The sequence below is a fragment of the Euleptes europaea genome, chromosome 14, assembly GCF_029931775.1.
Source record: "Euleptes europaea isolate rEulEur1 chromosome 14, rEulEur1.hap1, whole genome shotgun sequence".
NCBI lineage: Eukaryota > Metazoa > Chordata > Lepidosauria > Squamata > Sphaerodactylidae > Euleptes > Euleptes europaea.
Window position 1 is genome coordinate 20228853 of NC_079325.1, and position 19665 is coordinate 20248517.

General features: G+C 44.3%; 1 protein-coding gene across 1 annotated transcript in view; it reads left to right on the plus strand.

The window, feature by feature from the left end:
• Positions 1–19665, plus strand: part of UNC5D (unc-5 netrin receptor D) — a 423168-nt gene that overhangs the window by 343767 nt on the left and 59736 nt on the right. Inside the window, exons 10-11 of the mRNA XM_056860892.1 lie at positions 6006–6383; positions 15279–15363. Coding sequence (XP_056716870.1) covers positions 6006–6383; positions 15279–15363 — 463 coding nt within the window. The remainder of the gene's footprint in view (positions 1–6005; positions 6384–15278; positions 15364–19665) is intronic.

Consider the following 19665-nt stretch of genomic DNA (forward strand, 5'->3'; position numbering starts at 1 on the left):
CTGACTAAAAGGAAGGCTGAATAAAAATGAAAGATTCCTTCCCCATTTGTGATGTTTTAGACAATTTGGCTTGCCTAGGCAGTAAAATAAGGTAGTAGAATGAGCTGTACAATTTCAGACTGTAGAAAAGGTAAGGAAAGATCATTGTTTAAAATGCTCTTCTGCAATGAGAAAATTAGCACATTTGAGAGAAAGGTTACTGGACATACTGTTCCTTATTCTATTTGCAGGAAGTTGTGTTTTTTTCTTAATGAAGGCAGGCATATAGAAATATAAGCCACCACCCCATATTCTGCAGCTGTACAGTTCATTCTATATCTGTAGACCAGGCTAAGAACACAGTCTTACTTAGCAACATTTCACCCATTATTACTGCAGGTTACATCAAGTAGGGCTGTTGGGGAAAAAATTGGTTGAGTTCGAGTTTGGCTGTAAATGGCTTTTTTTTGGTTCGTGAATGCCAAATCCTGAATCACCCCGATTCAGATTCGGGGCGATTCGGCTGGAAATTCGGCATTCCCAAATCGATTCGGCCATTAAAAGCCATTCGTGGCTTTCCGCGGCTCTGGGGGGACATTTTTGAAGGTAGAGGTCCCAAACTTTCAGGGAGGCTTGCAGGGACCCTCCTTGCAAGAACCGCCAGTTTGGTGAGGATTGGGTCATGGGGTCTGGAGTTACGGGGTTTGAAGGGGTCGCCCTTCCAGCGCGGGACAGCTGTGCCTTGACATGCGCTCTGGCAGCCCTGTACAATGAGGGCACAATGGATTGTGCCATCACGGAGTGAGCTGGGAACTTGTACCAGGGAGCCAGGTAGTGGATCAGCCTTCTGAAGGCAACCTTCTCCACTAGACGATAGGGTAAATCATCCACGGTGATCACCTCTCTGAGGAGACGAGTCACCTTTCTCGTCGCTGCCCTAACCCCACCTCTTGGCGCCCTACTGATACCACCCTCACCAAGCAACTCAGTCAGAGTTGCTTGGTGTCCCTTCCCTACTGGAGCTGCTGCATGGTGTGCAGCAGGGAGAGCACGAGGCGAGGGCAGTGATCGCCTCTCCTCTGGGCTGGCTCCTGGCTCCTGGCCCCTTGGCCAATGGAGAACCAGCCTCTCCCCCCCCCCCTGAAGAAGCACCATGCTGTGGTGCCTCTTCAGATGGTTCTGGATTGCGGTAGTCAAGAGATGATGGTGGTCTCTCCTTCGACTTATCTACACCCTGCACAGCTGGCACTCAGCGAACTGTGGATCCTCCATCACCTGGAAGTATTTCCAGGTCGAGGATGTGAATTGGCCCCCACGTGGCTCGACCGCTGTGGGTGTCCTGGGAGCAGCCAGCCTAGAGGTGTTCGTGGCAGACATGTTGTGTCTAGGGAATGCAGGGGAAGTTGGCGGCGGGGGAAGGGGTTGAGATGGCCGCACCCCTGGGTGCACCTCCATCTCTTCCTCTTGCACCTCCTCCACTCTCCTCCTGTGTCCCCATGGAAGGACTGCTGGGGTGTGAAGGAGCAGGCAAAGTCAACGGGGTGTCCAGTGACCATGCGACCTCCTCCACAACCCTCCTGGAAATGGGGGTGAGCTCCGACAGACTCGCGTCCAAGAAACTCAGCCCCAGTTCCTCCTCAGGCTGCTCCTCCTCCACCTGCTACTGCTGGAAAGGCTCAAGAACAGCAGCAGGAGGAGGAGGAGGGACAGCCTGAGGAGCAGCAGACCCCCACCCAGTGCCAGCACCTGCCATTACCTGTGCAGGGGTGGCAGCTCCAGAGGCCCCGTCGCCAAAGAGAATGCACCGCTGGATCTTGGAGGGCACCTCTGGAGCTGCTCCCTGTGCAGGTCGGGGGCGAGCCGCAGCCCTCCCCCTCCCCTCCCCCCTCTAGCTTTCCCCCCGGGGCCCCTCTTACCTGCACCCCTGCCACTTATTGTTCCCCTGGGCCAAACTCTGGCTACCTGTAATGCAGGGAAGTTTAACGGCCTAGCTAGCTGTCCTGGACTAGGATCAGTCCCTGACGTGACAACTTTTTAGGTACCCTCCCCCAAAGACAACTAAGGGATTTTTTCCCCCAAACAACAAAAGGCCTTAACCTAACCTTTAGTAACTTCTGGTTTGTATGGCTTAAAAAAAAAAAATAGCTGGTGAACCTTGTCTAGAGACCTGTATAGGTTTAACCTGTCACACTGCCCTGGAGATGGATTTGTAAACCTTTTTAAAAGGGGGAAGTGATGCCTAGGATATTTTAAAGCCTATCTAAATCTGCACTCCAACAATGGATCCTTCAGGAACCAGGAGGAGTTTTCTCTAGACTACAAGGCCACGCTTTCCTCAACGTTGATTTGTGCACCTACTGGCAGCCGTACCCAGGCAAAAGACAGGCCAGGAGGCTGCACAACAACTGTTTGACCTTTTAATCTATTTAAAAATCAATATCCCTTGCCCTTTTAAAGAATTAGCTGAGCCTAGTTGGTTAGAAGCTCAGGCCCTAGCTGAGTTTAAATGTGAGGGGCCAATGTAGGCCAGGCACTCCCTAACATATCTTATTAATGCAGGACTCTCAGTGAAGTCACCTCCAGTCCTCACCCAACAACGCAAAACCTTAACACAGTTATACATAGCAGAGTTGGCAACAACTTCACTCCAGCCAAAGCTGGCAACAGCAAAAACAGGAGGATTAACACTCCCAGAGAGGCAAGCCCACCCCAACTAGAACAGATACCCCCCTCCTGAACCAGAACAAGAAAACCCCAAACAAATAAGCAGCACAGGCCAGGCAGAGACTACTTACCCAGTTAACTCCAGCCAAAGTTGGCAACAGCAAAAATGGGAGAATCCCTTCTCTGATTGGCCAGAAGAAGACCCAGCTGTGGCCACCTATTGGCCACTGCTGGTTGGTTGTCTCTCCTCGAGGGCAAGTTAGCTTGCCCTCAAGGAGAGCTCTTAAAAGGGCGGGAAACTGCCGAACCAGGAAACACCGAATCAGGCTGATTCTGGTTTGGCGGCTTCCCACCTTTTTGTGGTTTGGCTGCTCCAGAACCAAAAAACAGCCGAATCAGTCAAAATTTGGCTGTTTTTTGGTTTGGGAGCACCCGAATCAACAGCCCTAACATCAAGCACTTTGGCCATTTCATTTGCTATCTTGAGTTTTTTTCTGATTTTAGTAGGGTTGCCAACCTCCAGGTGGCACCTGGAGATCTCCTGGTATTACAGTTGATCTCCAGATGACCAAGATAAATTCCCCTGAAAATGGCCACTTTTTGGAGGCTGGACACTCTCCAGGTATTTACCCACCCAGAGCTGGTAACTCTAGTTTTAGCTCAGATTCTCCATTGGCTTTATGGGGTATTTTTATGCTTGTTGTATGTTTTTCACCTTGGTGGCCCTGGTTGGACAGAAAGGCAAGATATAAATGCTGGACTTCCTTGGTGGTCTCCCATCCAAATACTAACCAGGACCAGCCCTGCTAAGCTTCTGATGTCTGATGAGATCGGGCTAACCTGGGCCATCCAGGTCAGGGTGCCAAGTTAGGCCCCAGGTATTTTGGTCCAACCTGTGGGAGGGATTGATAAGCAAGTGCAGGCAACCTTTTGACCACACATTTGTGCCTGATCTATTGTAAAATGTTCCTTATTGCTTGGCACAATTATATAAGAGGCTGAGCAAGGATAAGTCAGGACAACAGCGTTCACCCCCATCATGGTCTCATTAGTCTATTATGCTTGGGTGCCATCTTCTGTAATACTTAGTTTTATAGACAAGTGTCTGCAGATGTTGGTATCAGCATTCAGCCTTGATTTAAATTCAGTCTAATCTACACATGAATGCTTGGGTGCTTATGAAATGCTTGTAAAACACACATTACCAGTGAAATAAAACCTTTTTAAGGAGCAATTTTTCATTTTGTATTAGAGCACTGGGCGGGGCGCTTTCTGCCTTCATTTAAAGCCCCCATGATAGAAGTCTGGTGACCTGGTTCCAGAAGAGACTGTGCTTCAGAGACATTGTATTGCAATCAAGTCTTCATTTCCTTGTGTTTCTCTGCCTTGTTATCATTAATTCCGCAGCCCTTTCTCAGCTAGTAGTTTATGTGAGGCTCTGTAGGATTGGAATTAAGTAGCAGACAAAAGAAGAACGAGTACGGAATCATTTGTGTCTTGACATCTTTAATTTCTGGTGCTTCAGCTGAAGAGCCGCAAAACATCAGTTAAGCCTCACAACTCTTCTGTGTTGATTGGAAAACAGTTCTCGACTGGGGAACTGTGGCAGTGAGAGAGTTACTAGATTTCCCAAGCCACGTTTTTAATCTTGGGTACAGAGACTATCCAAATTGAAAAGGAAAATGTTGATGTGAAAGTGGGAGCAGCACATTAACTAGTCTGACGTAGTGGTTAAGAGTGGCGGACTCTAATCTGGAGAACCCGGTTTGATTCCCCACTCCTCCTCACGAGTGGCGGACTCTAATCTGGTGAACTGGGAGCTTCCCCACTCCTACACATTAAGCCTGCTGGGTGACTGTGGGCTAGTCACAGCCCCACCTACCTCACAAGGTGTCTGTTGTGGGGAGGGGAAAGGAAATTGATTGTAAGCTGCATTGAGACTCCTTAAAGGTAGAGGAAAGTGGAGAATACAAATAAATTCCTCCTTCTTACCATCCCCCACCCTTGGGTCCATAAACACCAACCATGAGAATAAACTTTAGCACTGCATTTGAACATCATTGCTTGGACCATTTTTTCATGGCTTGCACAGCCCCCCCTTCCAGCAGGACCCCCTGTCTTCAGCTCCTGCACCCCAACATCACCATCTACTATGCCTCTTCATGTTTAGTGTCCTCATACAATCCCCGCTGGATCTTTATCTGCTCCATTAAAGGGGACGTACACACTTCCCAATCACTTAAAGGCATCCCCTCCCTGCTTTGCTGTCTTGCTCCCTGCTGTCTGCCCACCTATGGAGGAACCCACATTATGGCAGGCATATAGGTCAGTGACAATTTAAAAGCCCCAACCCCCAATTTGAATGGGTGTGGTGAAATGGATAGCAGTGAAACTCATGTGGCTGAAAGTGTTGTCAAGCTGCAGCCAACTTATGGCAACCCTGAAGGGTTTTCAAGACAAGAGATGAACAAAGTGCAGCAGCCCCAGACATCCTTGGTCTCCCATTCAAGTACTAACCAGGGCCAACCCTACTTATTTTCCAAGATCTGACAACATCAGGCTAGCCTGAGGTATCCAGGTCAGGGTAGTGAAACTCATGCCCTGCAATAAATATTTTAACACTGATCGTTTGTCATACTTATCTTGGGGAAATCCATCCATGCCTGAACCATTCTCCTTTCACAATGCCATACTTTATTTTGCCCTATACATTCAGGTACTGTTTTCCTCTGTAAAGAGCACCTCTTCTCAACTGTAAAGCCAAATACAGGTGTTGGCATTATTAACTGGAAAGCTTCCTCTTGGGCACTTTGTTATTTGTTATATGTAATTTAAAATAGGCACTTAATTTTGCTGTTGTTGTGATTATGGTTCCGAACATGGTTATTAATAAATACAATTCATACTCAGCCCTTTATTTGTGATTGAAGGGCCTAAAATTGGCTAGATTCTGATAGCCAGAAAGACACAATCTTTTCTGTCAAGTCCCCATTCAGTTACTCAAGCTAAACTTTCCTGTCTTATTTTGTACCGAGTTCTCAACAGAGGTAGTAATTCTGTCTCTGGGCTGCACCATTTCAGATAGCTGGTGGTGACACCCATGACTGAATGCACCTCTGTTAAAAACAAATCTCCTGCACCTAGGAAACTAGATGTCCAGAAGAAAAGTAGAGTAGATGTTTTCTGTGATACGTCTACTGTGAACTCTTACTCACCAAAGAAAGTTGTACAGTCCAGAGCTAGGTTTACCACCTCACCTAAAAGTAGGTCATGACTATACTAGAAGCAAAGCTATGCTCACAGCACTTCCTGTTGTATCTAACAATGGTAACCGATTGCCTGATTGATTTTCCTTCCATCAGGTAACTCCTTGCTTTTGAACTCATCCATGCAGCCTGACCTGACCGTGAGTAGAACCTACAGTGGACCCATTTGCCTTCAAGACCCCATCGACAAGGAGCTGATGACCGAATCATCCCTTTTCAACCCTCTGTCTGATATTAAGGTCAAAGTTCAGAGTTCATTTATGGTTTCGCTGGGGGTGACTGACCGATCGGAATACCATGGGAAAACACATTCTGGGACATTTCCACATGATGGTAACAGAACCTTCAATACGTTGCATGCCAAGAACAAAGCTGCATATATCCAGAATCTCTCATCACTCTCCAAAAGAAATGAAACAAGGGCTATTGGCATATTTGGTCACCTGGGAGGACGTTTGGGAATCCCCAACACAGGTAGGTTACTGCAAATTGCAAATTGTGCCTTTTTTTAAGCATGAGTAAGACCTTGTTCGACTGTGCTGCTTTGAGTTAAAAATGTGCTATAAAATCAAGGTGTGTCATTTCTCTCAGTGGAGTTGGTGACACAGATGAACAAGTAATTGTTACTAGCTGACAACTTGGTAAAGGTATTCTATAGGCTATGGCATGCACTGAACATACTAGATAAGTCTAAAGCTGGATCAATTGTACCTAGCATTGTCTACTACCATACGAAGTAGGTCACTGTGATTCCCACACCAGGGTTGGCAGTTGGCAATTTTGATAGATTGACTTCCCCAAATCACTGACAAATCATCTCCTTCTGATTTCTTGATTGCAGTCTTCCTTTTGGTTCATGCATAAGTCAAGGAATAGAAAATTTGTAACAATTGCAATTTCTTCATCATCAACCCTTCAGAGTTTTTTGTGTGTGTTTGATCCTGTGGAACAGATCTCTTGTTCTTCCTTTTTTTTTTTTTTGGTTCTCTTCTGTTTCTTTACACTGGTTATTGTAATAGTTCTCTTGGTCTCTACATGTCAATTGCTGGAATGCTGTATTTAGAGTTCTGATTCCATTTCCATCACCTTTTACTTTGCTTCATCTATCTTTAACAATTGTAAGTGTTTCGTTAGTCATCCATCAAGGCTTTTCATTTCTTTTGGCTACAGGGATAGTATTTGTGAATTCTTCCTTAGTAATATCTCTGGTTTCAACCCATAATTCTCCCATTGACTTCTTCTGCGCAGTACAAACCAGGGCTCGCTGAAGTGTCACTGCTTTTGTCTATGATAGAGCCTCCACTAGTGTCATCTTCTACTACTGCTGCTTGCCCGGGGGAATTCCTCCACCCTGATCTCAATTGGAACTGTCTGTTTTCTTCTGCTGATGTGTGCATCCTAGAGGGGGATTAGACTATTGCCCTTCTGGAATTTATTCACTGGTAGACTTTTACAAGGCATACAATAACTTCTCTCTTTAGCAATATCAAAATCGTTACTTCTGTAGATGGGCAACTGGATTTTTGGAAAAGCTTTTAGATTGGTTGATTTTTAAATATTTTTATCTAGGATTAATATTCAAGAAATGCTGAACATTGGATAAGGATGGGTATACAATCTAACATAAATGTACTAGAATGAAATGACAGCAGAGTGCCTGCAATTACCAGTACTGATTCCTTTGAAGCATTAAATGAAACACACAACTGGCATTATGTCAGGCTGACACCAAATTATGTTCCTTTTGGATTCTGGTCCCTTCATTCTTTTGGGAGTTGTGGTAGCCAAGAGTTTGATTTCATTTGACAGTTCTGGATCTGTGTATCCAGGCATGCCTCTGCCAGTTTGAGCACAGTGTGTTAAAAATGCCAGGACACAGGCTTCCTCTTTGTTCTCTATAACCTTGTTTTTTTTTTAAAAAAAATGTGATGGTTATAGAGGTTTTTTAAATTTATAACACATGTATATTAATATACAGTTCAGGCTCCCCCCTCCTCCCGTGATGGCCATCAAGCATTTTCAAGAAATCTAAAATGTACTGTGACACTATTTTCCTACGCTCCTAAGTATATAATAGTTCACTGTGGAATATTTACATTTTGAACAGACGCTGAGTTTTACTGTGGAATGTTGGAAGTCACAAATGAATGCTTTAATTCAGAAATCCAGAGTGTAGCAGAAGTGATCGTAAGATGAGAAATAGCAGGGTATGATATATGGTTTGACTACATTTAGGCGATGAAGCAATCACAATGAATGATAGCAAATTCCCAAAGTTGATTATGCTTCTCAAGAAGTACATACAGCAGTTTATGCACAGCAAATATCAGACTGACAGGATTGTAATTTCCTGGAGTCTTTTTTTCAAATGTGTTGCCTTGGCTATCTTCTTAACGCTCTGTAAGGAGGCTGAGAACCTAATGCGATGGTATCTATCACTGTTTAAAATCACACCCTTCCCCCTAGGATCTTAGGATGATGTACATGGTGCTCCCATCCTTCATTTTATCCTCACAGCAACCCCAAGAGGCATGTTCGGCTGAGAGACATTGAGGTGGTAAGCTCTCCTTTCCTGGAGGGTTTTAAGAAGAGGTTAGCTGGCCATCTGTCAGCAATGCTGATTGAACACATGAACACAGAACACAGGAAGCTGCCTTGTACAGAATCAGACCCTTGGTCCATCAAAGTCAATACTGTCTACTCAGACTACCATCAGCTCTCCAGGGTCTAAGTCAGAGGTCTATGACCTTATGATTCTATGACCTTAAACAAATGATGAGAAGGAGGTCATCTTTGCCATCTTCTGGGCATGGAGCAGGGGTCACTGGGGGTGTGAGGGGGAGGTAGTTATGAATTTCCTGCATTGTGCAGGGGTTGGACTAGATGACCCTGGTGGTCCCTTACAACTCTATGATTCTGATTGCGACCATCATGTCTGAGCAGGGATGGGAACCTGGGTCTCCCAGATCCAAGTCCAACATTCTAACCGCTCCACCACACTGGCTCTCTGAACTGAAGTGTTATGGCAGAAGAGCCATCATGGTTGCCATATAGCCACTGGGGGCAGCGAAGGTAGATCAGGAAAATGATGCAAGAGAAAAGTTTGAACTCCTTTCTGCTGCACTGCATCTGGGAACTGCTTTTTATTCTTTCTTTAAAAGTGTCAGTCTGCTTATGGATCTCCCCTCTTTCATTCTGATTGTTGCAGATTTTTAAAATTAAAAGTGCTCCTCATTTCACATTTGAATTATTTAAGATATTTCTGATTTAATGCCATCCAGCCCTTCACACTTCACCATTTCTCACCTGTATCTCATATAGCTCCTCAGGTGCACTGCAGTTGTTCAGATGTATGTATTTAGCCAACATGTTCTACTATTGAGTCTAGCACCTTTCTGATATTTGGTTTGGTGCACCAGTCCCACGTAATGAGAGCATGCGCAACCCATCACCTTCTGGATACATGTGCCTGCCATTTTTTGTGCAAAAGGCAATGCACATAATTTTCCATGTGCATAAACCTCAATACATATGAACACATGCCCTCAAATCCTGAGTATGTACCCTTATGCACACAAAAGGTGACCACACATGTTTGTTGGATTATGGGTAGAGTGCATTGCTATTACATGTGATTGGTGTGCCAAAACCGATTGTCTGAAGAGGGCTTCTGATGAGAAGAATTCATTAAGCTTCTTTGCCGTTTCTTTCTCCTCTCCTCCATTTTATTCTCACAACAACCGTGTGAGGTAAGTCAGGCTGAGAGAATGCGGCTGGCCCAAGGTCACCCAGTGAGCTTCCATGGCACAAGTGGGGATTCAAATCTGGCTCTCCCAGATACTAGCCCAACACTCTCGGAAGCGCAGCAGGGTCAGCCCTGATTAGTACTTGGATGGGAGACCGCCAAGGAAGTCTAGGGTCGCTAAACAGAAGCAGGCAATTGCAAACCACCTCTGAACATCTCTTTCCTTGAAAACCCATTGGGGATCACCATAAGTTGGCCACACCTTGACAAGCTTCAAGTCCCTAGTTAGTCCTGAAGCTCACTTACTGTGCCACTTTACCAGAATTACACCCTTTAAAATTCAATGAAATCAGGGGCCTTCGAAGGGTATAACTTTGCTTAGGATGGCACAGTAGGTGACCTAGGGTCAGCCATTCTCATTAAGTCTAACCTACATTATAGAGAGAGGTTAAATGCAGGTGGGGTAAAAATATGGGATTAAAAATGATCCTTATGGAATGGGTAAGGTCTACACTAGATTAACAAATAGTGACAAGGGAGGAATTTAAATTTCTTGGTGGAGAGTCCCAGGAGCAGCAGGCTGATGGTATCATCTTGAATAAGACTTTAATCCTAACAGCTTTCTGTGATCAAAGAGCAGTCTGAAGGTTTTAAGAAAGTGATGGAGATTCTCAGATGCGTTTTTATATGCAAAATAATATTAAACTCCAATGAGACTGCTCTCTTGTCGTGTGAAATAAAAGGTGGTTGGGGTAGCAGGTGTCTCTTTCTCTCATTCTTAAAGACCCCACTGCTTGAGCAGCATGTCAAAAAAGGGAACTTGGCCCGAGAGCATCTGACTGTTAGGGATTTACTTTGCTTTGAGAAATCGAGCTTCTCTTTTGATGGCACTGGTTGCCCATACCACTCAGCCATTTCTTTTGACCCATGCTTTTTCTTGCGAGCCAAAAGACTACATGCAACGAAGTGCTGATTGCTTGCAAGGAGAACAATGCAGGGGACTGGATTCTTGGAATAAATGTGTAACGTGCAGTAATTATGGGATTGTTCTTGTAAATTGCAGGCAGTGGCTTATTTTGGAAGGCACCTTGGACTTGCGTGCATGCCATGGCCCCCTCCCTTACACTACAGGAATGCAGCCATTTTCAACAGCCCACTGTTTCATTGTTATCTGTGTCTCATCATGGGTGCCAATTTTTGGAGGGAACGGAGTTTGTAAACATGCTATTCTGCAGAAACTCAGATCTCATAGGAGCAAAAAAATAAAAATAAATGAATCGCTTGTCACATTTCCAGAAAAGTTTCAAGCTTCCATTTTCTTTCTTGTTGGGAACAATTCTTTCTTTCTTTCTTTCTTTCTTTCTTTCTTTCTTTCTTTCTTTCTTTCTTTCTTTCTTTCTTTCTTTCTTTCTTTCTTTCTTTCTTTCTTTCTTTCTTTCTTTCTTTCTTCCTTCCTTCCTTCCTTCCTTCCTTCCTTCCTTTCTTCCTCCCTCCCTCCCTCCCTCCCTCCCTCCCTCCCTCCCTCCCTCCCTTCAACAGCCTGCATGCCTTGCTGAGACTCAAGGTGGATTACATGTTGTAAGAGAATGCATTCAAATAGCGCGAGATATCCAATGAACAATGCAAAAGGACTAGGATAACAAAAACCAGAAACAATGCAAAAAACAAAAATATGTCTAAAAATGAGAAAAATGGAACGACAAAGGTAGAAAACAATGCAGTAAGAGCAATATAATACATAAACTTAAGTGTGGGTCTCCCTTCCAAGTACTGACCCTGCTTACTAGCTTCTGAGATCTGACGAGATCGGGCTATACCACGCTGCCTTCCCTCCCACTGAGATAGACACAGCTCCTTAAACTTTCTTCCTGATGCTTTTAAAGAGATTTAACATTTCTCAGCCTTGCCCAGTGGCGAGACTATGATTGTGCTCTGGTTCCTTTCAAACATCGCAGTGTGTTGTCCCAGCCACAAACACTGAATGCTTAATAATCACATAAAAACACCATCTCGCTAATATAATGAGGGATTGTCTCCTCCTATTATTGATATCAAGATTGGCTCAATCACCAGTGTCATTGCTTCAGAGGCTGGCAGAGAGGCTCTTAATGGACTTATTCTTCATGTAAGTGAAAGAGACTAATGATAACCAACATGTCACCAACAGGATCATAAATTCAAAGCACGAATAACTGGTTTTCTAATGAGCCCTGAACTGCAGGAACAGCGCGTGAGTGACAGCCGCCTTGGTTGTGTTGCACCAGTAATGGAATTAAGAGGATGCCATCTCTATATTAAAATGGAGCATGAGGGAAGAAAGCCTTGAACTTCAGTCTTCTCCATTTTGCTTTATTGATTTGAGAGAGCCAGTGGGGTGCAGTGGTTACAGTGTGAGGCTAGGACCTGGGAGTCCCAGGTTCAAATCTATTTTGCTGCAGAAGCTCAATGGGTGACTTCCGGCCAGCCACTACCTCTTTTGCTCAGCCTAGCCTACCTCACAGGGTCATTGTGAGAATAAAATAGGGATAATATTCCCTTACTTAAAAAAAAAGAGTCCTGCTTTTCTCCTTCATGGGAATTCAAAGGGGAGAACGATGTTGCCAGCCACTTTGGGCTTGAAAATTGAGGAAAGAAAAAATAGAGAAAAAAGTATGGTATAACTAGCAAAATATTTGTATCCCACACACATAAAGTTTGCAGTCTTTTGTTGAGGAAATAAGCATGTAGAACATACAAGCGTGGCCGCCATGTTGTTGTTGCTCGAATCTTCTGCTGATCAATTTCACTGACTGATCCCAAGGAAGAAATTTTATTGTTGGTAATATGGTCTTCTTTGCCCTGCCCTAGCATCATATTTCCCACAGGTGGGGGTCTTCTTAGGGGGGCATGCTATGGACAGTTGCTATGGGGTGGAGTATGCATTATATCTATGAATATTTTAGTGGCCATCCCAGCATTAGGCCATGGCTTCCCCTTGGCAACTCAATTGGCCTTATTTAGGGCAGAGAACATTTTTGTTCAGTTGGGCTTCTATGAGTATTGTTTCAGTTGACTAAGAATAAAGGTCTCCCTGCCTCTGATTTGTATCAATGAGTTGTCCATCAGACGTGACTGATTTACTTGTTAGTGTTCACTTATGTTTTATTTTTTACACCACTGTGCAAATATTGCAGATCAGTAAGCAAAGAATAAGGGTAGAAATGGTGTGGGGAAGAAATAGGCATGCCAAATCTATGGCAGGAAATCTCCTGCCCCCAGGTTCCAGGCTTCCACTTCTGGTCAGTGGAGCATAGGGTTGCCAGGTCCCTCTTCGTCTTTGGCGGAAGGTTTTTGGGGCAGAGCCTGAGGTGGGCAGGGTTTGGGGAGGGGAGAGACTTCAATGCCATAGAGTCTAATTGCCATTTTCTCCAGGTGAACTGATCTCTATAGGCTGGAGATCAGTTGCAATAGGAGGAGAGCTCCAGCTAGTACCTGGAGTCTGGCAACCCTAGTGGAGCAGCAGGAGCAAAATGAGGGGGAAAGCAGTGACACCATGACGTCACTTCCAGTTACACACCCAGAAGTGGTGTCATGAGCCATGACCACATCATGCTCCCCCCCCCCCCAAAAGCTCTCGGGGAAGAAATGCAGAGGAGAAAGAAACATCAAGCAACTGTTGTATCGAGAATTCTACATGCAGCTAAATGGAATTGTGTGTCAAGCGACCTCTGAAAGGGAGGTTCGCCTTTGCAATATTGTGCATCTGGTTGTTCTGACTACGCAGCGCAGAGAAATAATTTTCTCCCTTGGAGCACCATTTTGGAAGGCTGAGGCAAAGAGTCAGGGGAGGGCAAGACCTCTCAGCAAGGTGTAAAGGCCCGCTCTTGAATTTATTCAAGTTTAAACCGCAGCAAAAGTGTTTCCTTAAGAGCATGCCTTGTTTAATACCTCATAATAAGTGCAGCAGTGTTACAGCAGAGTACAACCACCCTCTTTTAAAGGGCAAGAGGCTTTTAAAAGCAAAAAAAAAATTATACCTTTAGGAGGCATATCGAGTAGACCAAGATGTTTAATTGTTTATAATTGCCACTGAGTATACAGAAATGGTGAGTTGGCTGCCTGAAAAAGAAACCAAATGTTTCTGACATATCCGGAGTGTGGGAGGGGAGATAATGAGGCCTTCGGTTTTTCCTGGGATTTGTGAGGGGATAGACCGGGGCCCACTGAACTTATCTGGAATGTGGTTCAGGGCCAGAAACAGGAGATGCTTGGGATCAGTGGGTGGATCCCCAGATACACAATTCAGCCGCAGAAAGCACCACCAGGAGAGCCTGGTTTGGGGGGTGAGGGCAGTTTCTCCATGTGCCATTTCCCAGATGAGAAATGCCCTTTGCCAAGCTGCTTTAAACCCTGAACGAAAAATATAAAAAATAAAATAAAGCACAGTAGATATACATACTTCATTCATTCCTAAGGCTTAAAGCTGTGGGAAGGGATGTTTATTATCAGAGAAATAAGAATCCCTTTTATAATCATGGCCGTAATCCGTATCCCCCACACTGCAGCTTCATTTTGCAGCTAAATTATATCCCTCAGAATCGTAACACAAATCATCAGTATCATCTGGCCCTCAGGCCTGTTAGGTAGAAGATCAACCACTATGGTTTCATAGTGAGTGAACGTACGCGCACGCATACAAGGAGAACCTGCAAGAAGGTTTCTGGCGGAGAAGCTCAAGTGCTTTCAGTATAAACCATCAACAAGTCATTAATTTTGCACATGTGTTTGTAAAGTGCTGTCAAGTTGCAGCCAATTTATGGCGGCCCCATAGGGTTTTCAAGAGAAGAGAAGAAGAGAAGTGGTTTGACGTTGTCTGCCTCTACATAGCAACCCTGGATTCCCTTACTTTCTCATCCAAGTACTAACCAGGGCTGAGATCTGATGAGATCAGGCTAGCCTGAGCCATCCAGGTTAGGGCAAATTTTACATGGCACTCTTTAAATTCCATGGCAAAAGAAAACATTTGAAACATGTTTTTAATCATTCCTTTTGAGTTTCCACAGCCTAACACTGAAATTTACTCTTTTGATTTAACAATTTAAAAAATTGCATTGCTGTAGGCAATGTCCCTCTTGTGTTATCTCCATTCTTCACATGGTATCAGCTAAGATGTTGCAGAATGGCCTAATCCACAAATCATGAGCTTATGCATCTGAATATGAATATTATTATTATGGTTGTTGTTATTGCTGCTATTATTTACTTCATCAGTACCTCACCTTTCACTTTAATGGGGACCCAAAGCGGCTTCCGTTATTCTCCTTCCTTCCTTCCATTTTATCCTCACAACAGCCCTGTGAGGTAGATTGGGCGGAGAGAGAGAGAGTGACTGCCACAAGGCCACCCAGCAAGCTTCCATGGTAGAGTTGGGATTCGAACCTGGGTCCCCTGGGTCCTAGTCTGGCACTCTAACCAATAATTACACTGGCTATTATGCCATAGAGATGGTGACGACAAGACATCCCTTTCATAAAACAGGTTACTTTGTTCCTTTGGCCTAACCCTTCTCTGCAATTTTGATTCATTTGACTTTCAACATAAACCTGGATTATCTCCCGATAACCCCTGTTGTTGTTCTGTTACAGGAGTTAGCCTGCTAATTCCACATGGTGCTATCCCTGAAGAAACATCTTGGGAGATGTACCTTTCCATCAACCAAGGCGAGCCCAGGTAAGACATGTACGAAATCTCCACTCCTAAACCTATCAATTTCAACTGTATGTTTGGAAAATGGGAGGGGTAATAAAAAAAGAGCCAGCAAAGCAGAAGATTATCTATTGATACAGATATAGATATAGATCGAGGTCGGACTAGATGACCCTGGAGGTCCCTTTCAACTCTGTGATTCTATGATAAATGTAGATGTTGTCCATTCATGCATGGGAGGTTTTGCCTTGGATTTGCTGCTCTCTAGATGTTCATTTCCCCCATCTAAATTCTCAAAACTAAAAAATAAACCCCCATGCAGAGTTTTGAGAATTCAGATGGGGAAAATGAGCATCTAGAGAGCAGCAAATCCAAGGCAAAACCTCCCATGGCCATAGTTTCTCCAATTGGGAGCAAAGTGACAACAGACTCCCAGAGGCTTATACTTTCTTCTTAGCCTCCACCTGGAAAGCATGAAAGCATTCTATCAAACGTTGCTTTGTGGGATTGCTGAGGTTCATCAGTGCATCAAGCTACATTTGGAAAGCAATGGCTTAGTTCAGAGCAGACCTGCCCAGTGTACAATCCTCAAGCCAATGTGGCCCCATCTGTGAGTCTCTGCAGCTTGCCAGGTTGACCTCACCCTCATTATGCCACAAACAAGGTAGCCAAGAGAAATAAGTCCATAGACTCTCTTGGCAGGTGTAAAGTGTGAAGCAGCGTGTGAGCTGAGATGTGTGCCACTATTATTGAGAGCCTGCATGGTGTAGTGGTTATAAGCAGTAGTTTGGAGCGATGGACTCTGATCTGGAGAACCGGGTTTGATTTCCCACTCCTCTACATGAGCGGTGGACACTAATCTGTTGAACTGGATTTGTTTCCCCACTCCTCCACATGAATCCAGCTGGGTGACCTTGGGCTAGTCACAGCTTTCTTAGAGCTCTCTCAGCCACACCTACCTCCCAGGGTATCTGTTGTGGGGAGGGGAAGAGAAGGTGATTGTAAGCCGATTTGAGTCTCCCTTAAGTGGTAGAGAAAGTCGGCATATAAAAACCAACACTTCTTCTTCTCATGCCCCCTCCCCAGATACTAAACTATACTTCAAATGTGAAGCTATTGCCTGCTTCCCCCACACACACCATTTTGAGCCCCTGAGGTGGGGGTGGGCCTCTGACAGCACTGGGGGGGAGGGAGAGAGAGACCTAAGCAATCTATCTAGCACACTTCTATCCTGCTTTATAGTTCCAGTTCATGGGGATCCAGAGTCTGACATGGGTGGGCTCCTTCTCCTCCTCCTCCTCCTCCTTCTCCTCCTCCTTCTCCTTCTCCTTCATTGCTTGCTAGTGCCTGTCTTGATTGGGCCAAGAGATGCGGTACCGCCACTGAGAGAATAACCTATACGCTCCCCATTCCCAGTTGAAATCGAAGTACAATTATGATTAAGAATTCAGAAATATGCCTTCTGTATTCAGAGAAACATTCCTGCTTGCCCCAGAAATACCCTTCCTCTGATTTGAGGAAAGCAAATGGAATAAAGGGGGGAAACAGGGATTTATTGGTAGATATTTTCTTTCCTGCTCATATAACTCTCCAAGTCAAGCTTTTGTTTAACTCATGGATTTGGTATTCTTTGTCTGTAAGATGATGTGATCCTTGAATGTGGAGGACTAAACAAAGATTGGAGATCATGTATCAATGAGAATCCTTTAAAGCTAAATTTCAGGGACGTGGGATCCTTATATAAAATTAGGACTATAGAGGGAAGGAAGATGGGTTTAATCCTTCCATCCTACATCATATCACGGTGACAACCGCTACCCTCATAAGGAAAACACGATAGGTACCTGATTCCCCCCACACTTCCAATATAAGCATGAGGAAAGGAGTGGTTTTTGATAGGAAAACCTATGCAGGTGTGGAAAGATTAAAGATTATGGGTTTACTTTAAAGCCTTCCCTCCTCTTCCATGTCAGTAGGATTTGGGGTTTTCCATCACCCTACTTTTTATCCCTACCTGGCAGGCTTCATGATGGGTAGCTGTGTTAGTCTATCTTTAGCAGTAGAAAAGAGCAAGAGTCCACTAGCACCTTAAAATCTAACTAAATTTCTGGCACGGTATGAGCTTTCGTGGATTGCCACTCACTTCTTCAGATAGGCTTCAGTTATTTGATTCTGAAGATTTAGACTGGAGGTTATCCCCCCCCCCATATATAAATATATATATATATTGCATTGGTTGACATAATGTTGGCTCGATTATGTAATACCAGGCCATTTCTCCTTCCTCCCTTGGATTTCCTTGACCATATCAGATGTGCACTGTGACAGCCATGGTAATTATAACAGTGCTTCATTCATTTTATTGTTAAGGCCATTGGCCAGCATAAATTATAACAATGCATTTTCATGACATGCCTTTTTTTTTTAATCTGAATGGAGGGAACAATTTACAAGGAACAATTGACTGAAGTGTTTCTATTTGCTTCTGGTTGTGAATACAGGTCTCCCTAGAGGGCCCAGTGCTAGATCTCAGCATAGGGTTGCCAGGTCCCCTTAGCAGGGGATGGGGGCGTAGGGTTGCCAGATCGAGGTTGAGAATCTCCTGGAGATTTGGGATGGAGCCTAGGGAGGACAGGGGGGGTACAATGCCATAGCATCCACCCTCCAAAGCATCCATTTTCTCCAGGGGAACTGGCCTCTGTAGTCTGGAGGTGAGCTGTAATTCCAGGGGATCCCCAGGTCCCCACCTGGAGACTGGCATCCATATCTCAACATCCTATAATTAAGCCTTCTTTTGACCCTGGGAAAATTGTGCTTGTTTTCGAGGCTTTGATCCACTGGGTGGTTGCAATGGAAGAAGATTCTGTACTCAGGAGGATGGAAAAGCAAATGCTTCTTTAAACACACACATATTTGAAGCTGTTCTTCAATATTTGTGACCTTGGCAGGTGCTTGGCTGCATGAGTCTTCAGTAATGTTGCTTCTGCTTCTCTTAAAACCACTTGAAAGCCATTCCACATAAAATAAATATTTAGAACCAATAGTTCAAGAAGCTAACTAATAATCATCTGCATTTTCCTTTTAAGAAAATCAAGGGAGATACAGAGTTGTCAGTGGATTTTGATGCCTGGAGATATTTTTCCAAAACTTAATCTGAAACCCTTTTCTGCCTCTCTCCCCTTCCCCTCCGATAGCTCAGCTCCTTTGTGAGACCTTTCATATTGCATCTCCATCTGCTGCTGGTGCTTTTTGATCATTTTCAATGAAAGATTAAGATATGTGAAGGGAACAAAGCAAAAAAAAAGTATGAACCCAGCTGTTTCATCTGCAAGAGCTCGGTAGAAGCGAATTAAAATGGGTTAATTAAATAGAAGGAGCTCATATTTTGCCTGCTGTTTTACTTCTGTGGGCTAAAGTGGAGAGAGCAAGCCCCACTGAAAGAATTGTCATAGGGAGAGTTGCTTTCTGAGAAGTAGCAACAAAAAAAAAATCAAACACAAGTAAATTTTAATTAGGATGCCACACATTCATTCCTTTTGACAGAACTGAATTCCTTTTAACAGAATATATATATGTATATATATATACACACACATACCCTGGGACTCTTAATACAAAAAAGGTAGCACTTTTCTTTGCTACTGTGTAGGGAATATGCAGTTATTTTTTTTATTTTACTTCCTGGGAGTCTGTTTAACTTCACCTAAACCAGAGGTTCCCAAACTGTGCTCCACGGAGCACTTGGTTGCTCCACGAAACATCTCCTAGTGTTCCATGAAGAGATTGGGGAAAAAAATACTACCATCATTCGGTTTAGCATATAGGTGCTAAGTGAAAATTAGTGCTCTGTGATGAATTTCTCTCCTGAAAAGTGTGCCATGACTCAAAAGGTTTGGGAGCCTCTGCCCTAGTCTAATAACCCAATCTCATAGTTAAAATGGCTGCCTCTACATGGCTTTGGCTGAAGGATCAGCTGGTAACAACTGAAGACATTGCAAAAGATAACCCAGAAAGATCTCATCTGCTTCTATAGGTTTTATAATAACAAGGCAGTTGCTCTACCAACCGCAGTGTCTCCCACACTCAGGCAGCAACAACAGAAGAGCTGAGGAACTGACCTACTCCTTCTTCTGGTCTCAAATGATGGGCCAGTTATGTTGCCAGCATGTGGGCAAAAAGCAGCTCATGCCTCCCTGAGGTCTTCTGACCAAATGCCTTAATTTAATGAGGAGGGGAAAATAGACAAGGGGAGGCTTGAGTTCCAGGCCCCTTCCATATCAGTATGTCCCGTTCCATGTGCACCTAAAATGTATATGCAGAAAAACA